Source organism: Oncorhynchus keta, chromosome 28 (assembly GCF_023373465.1).
Source record: "Oncorhynchus keta strain PuntledgeMale-10-30-2019 chromosome 28, Oket_V2, whole genome shotgun sequence".
Classification (NCBI taxonomy): Eukaryota; Metazoa; Chordata; class Actinopteri; order Salmoniformes; family Salmonidae; genus Oncorhynchus; species Oncorhynchus keta.
The window spans coordinates 73,942,804-73,954,832 of record NC_068448.1 but is presented as its reverse complement, the minus strand read 5'-3'; the positions used below and the strand labels follow the sequence as shown (position 1 = coordinate 73,954,832).

The 12,029-nt window shown below is 41.8% G+C and overlaps 1 protein-coding gene across 7 annotated transcripts in view; it reads right to left on the bottom strand.

Moving 5' to 3' along the window:
• The window catches only part of LOC118370655 (B-cell receptor CD22-like), a 30,533-nt gene extending 19,201 nt beyond the window's left edge, over positions 1 to 11,332 (bottom strand). For 4 of the 7 annotated variants that reach the window (XM_052483907.1, XM_052483908.1, XM_052483909.1 and 1 more), the window contains exons 1-4: positions 11,198 to 11,332; positions 10,236 to 10,310; positions 9,465 to 9,851; positions 9,029 to 9,334 (exon numbers count right to left, since the gene is read on the bottom strand). In XM_052483907.1, the coding sequence (XP_052339867.1) occupies positions 9,029 to 9,334; positions 9,465 to 9,851; positions 10,236 to 10,284 (742 nt within the window). In that variant the 5' untranslated portion in view covers positions 10,285 to 10,310; positions 11,198 to 11,332. Of the gene's footprint in view, positions 1 to 6,402; positions 7,277 to 7,650; positions 7,709 to 7,821; positions 7,901 to 8,628; positions 8,893 to 9,028; positions 9,335 to 9,464; positions 9,852 to 10,235; positions 10,311 to 11,197 lie in introns of those variants that run through there. The other 3 variants (XM_052483911.1, XM_052483912.1, XM_052483913.1) reach the window with 3 other exon arrangements.
• Positions 11,333 to 12,029: the final 697 nt, after the last annotated feature.

The following is a 12,029-nucleotide window of genomic DNA, read 5'->3' as shown; positions in this document are numbered from 1 at the left end:
GGAGGCAATAGACAGATGGGTAAGGGGAGAAAGAGAGAAAGACCACTTGGGAGAGATGAGGATCCCGGTGCCACCACCCCGCTGACCAGAAGCTCTCGGGGTGTGCGAGAACACGTGGGCGGACGAGGAGAGAGCAGTAGGAGTAGCAGTGTTATCTGTGGTGATCCATGTTTCCGTCAGTGCCAAGAAGTCAAGGGACTGGAGGGAGGCATAGGCTGAGATGAACTCTGCCTTGTTGGCCGCAGATTGGCAGTTCCAGAGGCTACCAGAGACCTGGAACTCCACGTGGGTCGTACGCTGGGACCACCAGGTTAGGGTGGTCGCGGCCACGCGGTGTGGAGCGTTTGTATGGTCTGTGCAGAGAGGAGAGAACAGGGATAGACAGACACATAGTTGACAGGCTACAGAAAAGGCTACGCTAATGCAAGGAAATTGGAATGACAAGCGGACTACACGTCTCGAATGTTCAGAAAGTTAAGCTTACGTAGCAAGAATCTTATTGACTAAAATGATTAAAATGATACAGTACTGCTAAAGTAGGCTAGCTGGCAGTAGCTGCGTTGTTGACACTACACTAATCAAGTCGTTCCGTTGAGTGTAATAATTTCTACAGTGCTGCTATTCGGGGCTAAGCTAGCAGTGTTGTTTACGTTACGTTGAGTTAAAGAACGACAATAGCTGGCTAGCTAACCTAGGAAATCGGTCTAGACTACACAATTATCTTTGAAACAAAGACGGCTATGTAGCTAACTATGTAGCTAGCTACGATCAAACAAATCAAACCGTTGTACTGTAATGAAATGAAAATGTGATACTACCTGTGAATGCGACCGGGTTGTTGAGTTCTATTCAGTAGACGTTGGCTAGCTGTTAGCTGTTAGCTGTTGGCTAGCTAGCAGAGTCTCCTACGTTAAGGACGACAATAGCTGGCTAGCGAACCTCAGTGAATTAAGATAATCACTCCAAGGCTACACACTAAACTACACAATTATCTTGGAAACAAAGACAGCTATGTAGCTAGCTAACACTGAACTAATCAAGTCGTACAGTTGAGTGAATAGCACTACAGTGATGCTAATCTGTGTGCGTTAGCTAGCGTTGCTAGCTCCTGGGCGAATAGCAGTGAAGGCTACGTTAGGGCGACGAAATACGAAATACGATAATTATGCAATTATCTCTGATACAGGACGGCTATGTAGCTAGCTAAGAAGAATGGCTAAGATTATGTAGCTAGCTAACAGTAAACTAATCAAGTCGTACAGTTGAGTGAATAGCACTACAGTGATGCTAATCTGTGTGCGTTAGCTAGCGTTAGCAGCTCCTGGGCGAATAGCAGTGAAGGCTACGTTAGGGGCAGAAATGATAATTATGCAATTATCTCTGATACAAGGACATACTTCCTAATAAGTGTATTTGTATAATAGGATGTTAAATAGTCTATGTGATGGGTGTCAACATCAGTTGTGAAAACATTGTATGCTATTTTAAGCATTTAGAACATTGTCATTTTCTATTGAACCTTTTACTCCAGAACAATTAGTCTCAGTCACTTTGAACATTGCAGAGGTGGCCTGATCCATGTTTCACCAGTTTCAAATGAAATGGGCCCCAGCTGCCCACTGACTGACTCTACACACAAAGTGTGTGTCAGCCACTGACTCAACAGCATTATATGACCTATATACATTTCATTACTGCCCAAAATGAAACACTTCTATACAAGATATTTTTCATTGTGGAATAATAATATTAATTGCAGTTAATGTATGTGTGGTGTGTAAATAACCCTTTTAGGGGAAGGCGACCCCTTTACAGCATTTTGTTACAGGCCCCCAAGTAGTCAAGTCCGCTCTTGATACAACAACTGAAACGTTCTGCAACATAACCATCTCCCTCTCCTCTATCTCACAGGCTTGAATGGGAATTTGTGTGAGATTTTTTTTTATGTAGCTAAATCATAAACCAAAATCCATCCAACTTTGATAAATTAAATGTGAGTTCAGTAAAAGATACCCGGTTCTCACATTATATTATTAAAAACAGACTTTGTCAGAAACAGAGTAACTGTAATTGTAGCTGATGCATTATCACACACTCCTCCATTTCTGCTGCACCCACTTGCTCTTTCATTACATCACTTCTATCTGCCAAGAAGAGAATGGTGGGCTGGGAGCCACAGGAGGGAGCCATCAACCTACAGGGCAAGGTGTACCTCCCCGACAGTCATGTCTAGATGGGATACAGCTTTTGTCAAATTGAGGTTCTTAAGTGGATTTTATGTATTATTTTAGCTAACCCTAACCCTTTTTCTTACCTTAATCTAATTATCCTAACCTGCTACGTTAATTCTCCCAACCTGCTGCACAAGTTCTCCTACATTTGCGAGGAAAAGTCAATTTTGACAGAAGGATGTATCCCTTCTATTCAAAACCCTCTTGGACCCGCCCAAGGCCTTCTGGGAGAAGGAGACCCAGGAGCTGAGGACGAACTTTACCCAGCAGTGCAATTGATAGAGGAAATTATAGTTGAAATGATTAATTATGTATACATTATTGATTAGAACCGTTTATACTAATACTAATATGTTATGGTATGAAATGTATGAGTTCTTGGTTGAGCTGTTACTGAAAATGTAAGCAGAACAAATTAATTGTCTGTGCCTCTTGGGCAGTTTAAGGGAGAGAGATGATATAGCTTTTCAGACAAGATAAGAATGTTTGGGTTATGTTCCATTGGTGGGAGAAAAGTATATCTTTTAGACAGATTGCAATGTCTGGTTTATGAGGGGAGTAGAAAGCATCTCCGGACCTAAACAAAAAACAACGGGGCTATCGTGGGAAACTGATGATGTCATTTTGAGTTTACAACCTGTGGAAATCTGTGTATGTAGTTAGTACTCTGGAATTAAACGCTCTTACCTGACTTTTAAGACTGGTCTCGATCTACTTCATACATAATTAATGAACTTACACCTCATTAATGAATTAGAAACGAGTGCGAATTTGTAAAACAATAAGGAATTTAGAAATTCCTCTATCAGCAATTAATGAACAACCTCAAATGCATTCTCATTTGTGTCTGTTGATCAACAATCAAAACAAAAGCAAACATAATAACTCCCAACAATACACACATGAAATATAGACCTATTGTATAGACGTATTGATGTAATGGGGATATTTAAGAAGAATAAAGTTCAGATTCAGTTTAGAGTGATTCATATAGTGTTCAGCATATTTATCTATTTGACCTTCCTGTAACATGATTTCCAGGGGGAGAATATGGTACAGGTTACAGGGTAGTCCAGGTAATTGAGGTAATATGTACAAGGGGGTAGGGGTAAAGTGACTAAGCATAGATAATAAACAACAGCATAAAAGGGGGGGGGGGTCAATTGGCCCAGCGTCGTCTGGGTTAGGGGAAGGTTTGACCCACAGGGATGTCCTTGTCCCATCGCGCTCTAACGACTCATGGGGCGGGCCAGGTGCACGCTGACACGGTCGCCAGGTTATGGTGTTTCCTCTAACACATTGTTGTGGATGGATTCCAGGTTAAGCAGGCTTTGTGTCAAGAAGCCGTGCAGCTTGGTTGGGTTGTGACTCGAAGGACGCACAACCTTTGCATCCCCTGTGTCCGTAAGGGAGTTGCAGCGATGAGACAAGACAGTTACTACCAATTGGATACCACAAAATTGGGGAGAAAAATTGGTACAAAATTAAATAGAATTAAACAAAGTATCTGTCATTAAAAATAAATCATATATACATTTTAGGGCCTTCCTCTGACACCACGTGGTGTAGAGCTCCTTGATGACTGGAAGCTTGGAAGCGTGATGTACTGAGCAGTACGCACTACCCCCTGTAGCGCCTTCTGTTTGGAGGACCCATGCCAAATCCTTTCAGTCTCCAGGGGGAATAGGTGTTGTTGTGCCCTCTTCATGACTGTGTTGTTGTGCTTGGATAATGATAGATTGTTGGTGATGTGGCTCTCAACCTGCTCCAGTACAGCCCCGCTCGGCCCTCCTTTTCCTGTAGTCCACGATCATCTCCTTTGTCGTGATCACGTTGAGGGGGAGGTTGTTGTCCTGGCACCACACTGCCAGGTTTTTGACCTCCTCCCTATAGGCTGCCTCATTTTTGTTGGTGATCAGGCCTACCACTGTTGTGTCTTCGTCAAACCTAATGATGGTGTTGGGGTCGCTCAGTCATGGGTGAACAGAGAGTACAGGAGCTGATTAAGCACGGACCCCTGAGGAACACTTGTGTTGAGCATTAGAGAGGCACATGTGTTTTTGCCTACCCTTACCACCTGGGGTGCGGCTCATCAGGAAGTTCAGGATCCAGTTGCAGAGGGAGGTTTTTAGTCCCAGGGGCCTTAGCTTAATGATGAGCTTTGAGGGCATTATGATGTTGAACGCTAAACATCTCCAATCCAAAATTAAATCTATAATCAGCTTCCTATATCGCAACAAAGCATCGTTCAGTCATGATGTGAAACATACCCTCATAAAACTGACCATCCTACTGATCCTCGACTTCGGTGATGTCATCTATAAAATAGCCTCCAACACTATACTCAACAAACTGGATGCAGTCTATCACAGTGCCATCCGTTTTATCACCAAAGCCCCATACTCTACCCACCATTGCGACCTGTACGCTCTCTTTGGTTGGCCCTCGCTTCATAGTTGTCGCCAAACCCACTGGCTACAGGTTATCTACAAGTCTCTGCTAGGTAAAGCCTCGCCTTATCTCAGCTTACTGGTCACCATAGCAGCACCCACTCGTAGCATGCGCTCCAGCAGGTATATCTCACTGGTCATCCCCAAAGTCAATTCCTCCTTTGGTTGTCTTTCCTTCCAGTTCTCTGCTGCCCATGACTGGAAGGAACTGCAAAAGTCTCTGAAGCTGGAGACTCACATCTCCCTCACTAGCTTTAGGCACCAGCTGTCAGAGCAGCTCACAGATCACTGCACCTGTACATAGCCCATCTGTAAACAGCCGATCTATCTACCTATCTCATCTCCATACTGTATTTATTTATTTATTTATTTATTTATCTTGCTCCTTTGCACCCCAGTATCTCTACTTGCACATTCATCTTCTGCCGATCTACCATTCCAGGGTTTAATTGCTATATTGTAATTACTTCGCCACCATGGCCTATTTATTTCCTTAACTTACCTCATTTGCACTCTCTGTATATAGACTTTTAGTTTTCTTTTGTTCTACTGTATTATTGACTGTATGTTTTGTTTATTCCATGTGTAACTCTGTGTTGTTGTAAGTGTTGAATTGCTATGCTTTATCTTGGCCAGGTCGCAGTTGCAAATGAGAACTTGTTCTCAACTAGCCTACCTGGTTAAATAAAATAAAGGTGAAATAAAATTAAAATAAAACGCTGAGCTGTAGTCAATGAACAACATTCTCACGTAGGTGTTCCTGTTGTCCGAGTAGGAAAGGGCATTTTGAATGCAATAGAGATTGCGTCATCTGTGGATCTGTTGGGGTGGTATGCAAATTGGAGTGGATCTAGTGTTTCTGGGATGATCGTGTTGATGTGAGCCATGACCAGCCTGGCTACAGACATGAGTACTACGGGTTGGTAGTCATTTAGGCAGGTTGCCTTGGTGTTCTTTGGCACAGGGAATACGGTGGTCTGCTTGAAACATGTAGGTATTACAGACTCGGCTAGGGACAGTTTGAAAATATCAGTGAAGACACTTGCCAATTGGTCAGCGCATGCTCAGAGTACACATCCTGGTAATCCTTCTGGCCCTGCGGCCTTGTGAATGTTGACCTGTGGAATCCCTTTGTAGTCCATAATAGTTAGCAAGTCCTGCCACATCCGACGAGCGTCGGAGCCGGTGTAGTAGGATTCAATCTTAGTAGGATTCAATCTTGCAAGGGCTGTATCTTTGTAGTGATTGGGTGTATTGATAAACCATCCAAAGTGTAATTAATTAACTCACTACGCTCAAAGGGAAATGTCAGATTCCATTTCTTTTTACCCATCTACCAACAGGTGCTCTTCTTTGTGAGGCAATGGAAAAGCTGGTTATATCTGTTTGAAAGTTGCTGCTTGACTGAGGGACCTTACAGATAATTGTATGTGTGGGGTACAGAGACAAGGGAGTCATTTAAAATCATGTTAAACACTAGTATTGCACACAAAGTGAATCCATGCAACTCATATGACAAGTTAAGGAAATCTTTACTCCTGAACTTATTTAGGCTTGTCATAGAAAGGGTGTTGAATACATATTGACTTTCAGTTTTTCATTTTTATGTCTAAAAACATAATTCCACATTGTGTGTAGAACAGTGACACAAAATCTCAATTTAATCCATTTTAATGAGATGTTAAATGTTGGACCAATAAGACCAAAAGATTTCATGGAAATTGAATGTAAAGGTTTATTGCAGGGCAATTAATAAACAACCTTAATAAATTCAGTCTCATTTGTTTCTTCGATTTAACACTCAACATAAACACTGACAGAATATCTTCTAAATAGATATAAACTGAAAAAAGATAACATTGTTATTCTGGGAACTGCACAAAAGATGAAGAGAAACAGTGACTAGTACACGTTAACACCATTCTGCCATCATGTCGACTTACTTCACCAACTTCCTGTCTTGTATCAGACCACTGTCTCTCCAACTAACTGTGTCTTCTCTCCTCAGTCATCACTGACTTAATATGGTCTTAATCTGCCTTCAGTTGGCTAGTTGAACTCAACAGTTCCTCTATACTGGAACCCATTAAACAGATGCTCTGTGAACTCAACACTCAAAATAAATGGTCTAAAATAAAGAGTAGCCTGCATCATCATATCAACACTATAGTAACAGTTTAACACTTTTCCTCCCAGAAAATTCTACAAATATGCAGATAATCAAAGAGCACACAATTATAATTGTAACAAAAGTACCAATAGAAACAGATACACAATGACAATACTGTACATAAAAACACTTAATACTCATCGGCAAAATACTTAACATCCACCTGTTTTATTCACTTGTGCATAAAGCTCATCTAGGTTGTTAAGAGGTGGTTCCTGGGCCCTACTCCCAGTCACGTTGACTTCAGCGTACTCACTCTCCTGTCCCTGGACCTTGTCCTGGGCTGCAGCTGGGGTCTCTTTGGTCTGTCGTTTGGAGAAGTCTATTTCACCATAGTGGATCTCTTCAGGCTGGTCTTCTGCAGGTTCCTCTGATTCCTCTCCGGCTGTGGCCTGGTTAGTACACACTGTCCCAACCGGGGAGTTCTGTGGAGAGAACACAGAGAGAGGAACAGGTGTAAAGCCCTAAGCTCAGTAATATGTGAAACTCTAAGGTCAGCAGGTTACACAACACATACTGAGTGGATGACAATGAAAATGTCAATTCAACTGACAGGAGTAAAGAATTTCATTTAGTCAACAAATGAGCTCCAATCTAAAGAAAACACTGTCAAAGTCCAACAACTATTCTGTTATCATTCCATGTCATTACAGGATGTGGCATTGCTTTCAATGTGGTCATCTCCCCCTAAACTTCCTCTGTGATGTTAACCTCATGGCTTTAAATAGTTTCAGCATTAATTCTATACTTCCTTAGACACACTTTGTAGATGGTTTTGTAAGTTGAGCCTTATTCCCACCTGTCCCTGTGGACTGTCTGTCCTTTCAAGTCCATCGTGGAGCCTCGAGTTTCTCCTCCTGGAAGACATTTACAAAGGTATTCTGAATGCACTGTGAGGGTTTCCATATGCAAAAGCACAAACACAGCAGAAATAAAATTGTTTTGCGTTGATGCCAGGAATAGTTCTTACCATACAAAAAGACTGATCAGACTGATAAGCAAAAAGGCCCCCAGAGTTCCTGCTGCAACCCCAATAACCTCTTCTTGACCTGAAAATACAGCACATATTGTGGTCAATTCTCACAAAAAGATTTCTAAAGTACACTACATGACCAAAAGTATGTGGACACCTGCTCGTCGAACATCAATTCCAAAATTATGGGCATTAATATGGAATATAGAATGTCATTGTATGCTGTAGCATTAAGAATTCCCTTCACTGGAAATAAGGGGCCCAGCCCAAACCATGAAAAAAACACCCCCAGACCATTATTCCTCATCTACCAAACTTTACAGTTGGCACTATGCATTGGGGCAGGGAGTGTTCTCCTGGAATCCGTCAAAACAAAGATTCGTCCGCCGGACTGCCAGATAGTGAATCGTATTTTCAACACGCCAGAGAACAGATTTCCACTTCTCCAGAGTCCAATGGCAGTGAGCTTTACACTACTGCAGCTGATTCTTGGCACTGCACAAAGTGATCTTAGGCTTGTGTGCAGCTGTTCGGCCATGGAAACCCATTTCATGAAGCCCTCAACAAACAGTCCTTGTGCTGCCGTTGCTTCCAAAGGCAGTTTGGAACTCGGTAGTGAATGTTGCCATCCTACTGCCAATGTTTGTCTACGGAGATTGCATGGCTGTGTGCTCGATTTTAAACACCTGTCAGCAACATGTGAGGCTTTAATAACTGAATCCATGCATTTGAAGGGGTGTCCACATACTTTTGAATATATATTGTATATCTAACCTAAGATTGTGCCCTACGTGCCCATTTTACCTTTAATAGCCAGCTGCACTTCATTTGACTTCCCACAGCCGTGACTATTTCTTGCTTCACAGTAGTACAGTCCTCCATCACCAGTCACATTGAGGGTGTAACTCTGTCCAGATTCTACCTGTGTTGTTTTACCCCGACTGATCTTGAACCAGGTGAAGTTTGTCACAGGAGGGTTGGCTGTACTGCTGCAGGTCAGATTAACACAGCTGCCCACTAATACTGAATCAGCTGGACTGATGGAGGCCGAGGTGTCCTTAGGAGAGACTGGGGGAGAGGGGTTCATTTAGAATGTATCTGGATATGGTATATTGAATAGTCTCATCAAAACCACTCTATTACAATCATCAGTGAAAACATGATAGAGTGATCTATTCTACAGGAACCTGTGACTAAATCTTACATGAAACGTTAAGCATCACGTTATGTTCAGCTGTCTTGTTGCTTGTCCCTACTGGGTAGACTGCAGTACAAGTGATGTTCATCTCATGATGAAGGTATGACGGAGTGAAGGTCACCGTGGAGAGAACTGATTTGGTTTGGTCTGAATTCTCCTGTAGTTGGTTCTCAGTTGTGAACTGTGTTGGGAGAGTCCATGTCAGCTCAGGGGGGTGTTCGGGACAGGGAGCGACAGCAGAGCAGTTCAAACTGACAGGGGTCCATTCCTTCACCTCACCTGAGACAGTAATGATGGGACTGGAAGGCAAATCTGTAATACATTGTAGATAAATATATTTTACACTAACAGTTAAACTGTCCACTTGTTCAACTCTTATCTTTGATGCAAGGAATCTAAACTGGAAAAAAATGGTTGGTTTTAAAGATAAATTGTCTCTTACCCCTGACATCTATATAAACAGACTTATCAGGATCTGTTGCACGGTATGGTTGACTCTCAATCCTAAAGTAGTATTTATCAGTGTAATTGGTGGTTACATTGAAGAAGACTGTGGTGCAGTTCTTCTGGGACATGTTTCCAGTTATCTTCCCTTGATATCTGTTGTCTGTCTTACTACTGTTAAATATCACATTGTCCGGACGATCACCAAAGTTTGAGTTTTCTTTAATCCACACTCCAGAGGTTAGTATTGTGCTGTTAAATGTATACTTATTTTTGTCAGGAATATCAAATGAACATGGGATTTGCACACAGGAGCCAGTCAGTACATCCAGTCTATCTGGCATTGTGGTGATCAAATCTCGTTGACCAAAACAGACCAAAACACCTGCAACATAAAGGACAATATCAGGGAGGTAATATGATCTTTTCAGTACAGTCACTCTCTCTGCAGCAAAAAATATATACTCATTTCAATGTACAGGTGATTCCTGATGTCACGACTCCATGCCCTAAACTGGATCATGAACATATCTGGAGCACAATGTTTGAATCCAGACTATTAAACTCTGCTGTTCTATACATTGAGACAGATGGGAATACAGCTCATAGTATGAAACATCATCCCTTGTACTTATTCCTCTGTCTGATTCATAACTAGTTGTCTGTGATCATGCTTGAGATGTTACTACAACTTGATTGGAGTCCACCTGTGGTAAATTCAATTGATTAGACATGATGTAGGTAAGGAGGGGCTGTGTGTAAGACTAACCTGATATAAAGAGGACAATGAGAAAAAGCATGTTCTCAGGACAAGCCATGTGAGAACTCACACACCACTGATCACCTGAAACAGTACAAACATACACACATTTAGTAACTCAACACACTGCCCCTCCTTACCTTCAGGCTCAAACCCAACACCCGAGCACTCCATTCTCCCACCCCTACAGGAGGGCAGCTCCTGCTCAGGCTGTCCAAGCTCTTTTCTGTCCTGGCACCCCAATGCTGGAACCAGCTTCCCCCTGGAGCTACCTGACCATCTTGCGAAAACATCAGAAACCCTACCTCTTCAGGGCATTTTAAATAATCCCACAGCACCCCCCCCCCTTTCACAGCCCAACCTCAAAAAAGCCTTTTGTGAACTAACATCCGCACTTGACCCCCCACCCCCCCAAACAACACACTAGCTCTGACTTTGCTGATACCTGCTTGAGTGTACTTACTATGAATGTAATGCGGTCGTCTCACCTGACTATCATAAAATGAATGCACCAAACTGTATGTCGTTCTGGATAAGAGTGTCTCTGCTAAATTACTCAAATGTATTACATTGAACCTTAATGCGTACAGTGCATTCGGAAATTATTCAGACCTCTTGACTTTTCTCCCCTCGTTGTTGTTGTTTAAAATGGATGAAATTGTTCTCTTCCCTCAATCTACACACAATACCCCATAATAACAAAAAACATTGTTAGAAATGATTTGTCATTATGGGGTGTTGTGTGTGGATTGATAAGTACAAATAATTTAATGCATTTTACAATAAGACTAAAGTAACAAAATGTGGAAAAAGGAAAGGGGTCTGAATACTTTCTGAATGCAGTGTATGGCTTTCAGTTGTGAAGCTATAACATGAACCAACAGCAGCAGCATTTCAAATCATTACCAGTAATAACATTTCAGTGAGTCTTAACATTAAAATGAAAAGATAGTGAAGAAGTTGACACTTGCCTTATGATCTTGAAAAGCGATCACAGAAAAGGAGATGATATCACACCCATAGTGAGTTCTGACAAACTGAAGTGTTGCAATTCAAGTTGGACAATGGCATGTGATGTACTTCCTATTCCTTATAAGTGAACAAAATTATTTGCATTTTCAAAAGAAGTAGTATAATTGTCTACTAATTATATACAGTCAAACGTTTAGACACACCTACTCAAGGGTTCTCTCTTTTACTATTGTCTACATTGTAGAATAGTGAAAACATCAAAATTATGAAATAACACATATGGAATCATGTAGTAACCAAAAGTGTTAAACAAATCAAAATATATTTTATATTTGAGATTCTTCAAATTAGCCACTCTTTGCCTTGATGACAGCCTTGCACTCTTGGTATTCTCCCAACCAGCTTCATGAGGTAATCACCTGGAATGAATTTCAATTAACAGGTGTGCCTTGTTAAAAGTTAATTTGTGGAATTTCTTTCCTTCTTAATGCGTTTCAGCCAATCAGTTGTGTTGTGACTAGGTAGGGTTGGTATACAGAAGATGGTCTTTCACCAAATAGGGCGAAGCCCATCATCTTTTCCCCCATTTTAAATTGAACCTTTATTTAACTTGGCAAGTCAGTTAAGAACAAACTATTATTTACAATGACTGCCTACCCCGGCCAAAGCTGGGCCAATTGTGCGCCTACATATGAGACTCCCAATTACGGCCAGACGTGAAACAGCCTGGAATCAAACCAGGGACTGTAATGACTGACGCCTCTTGCACTGAGATGCAGTGCCTAAGACCACTGCACCACTCGGGAGCCCATATTATGGCAAGAAAAGCTA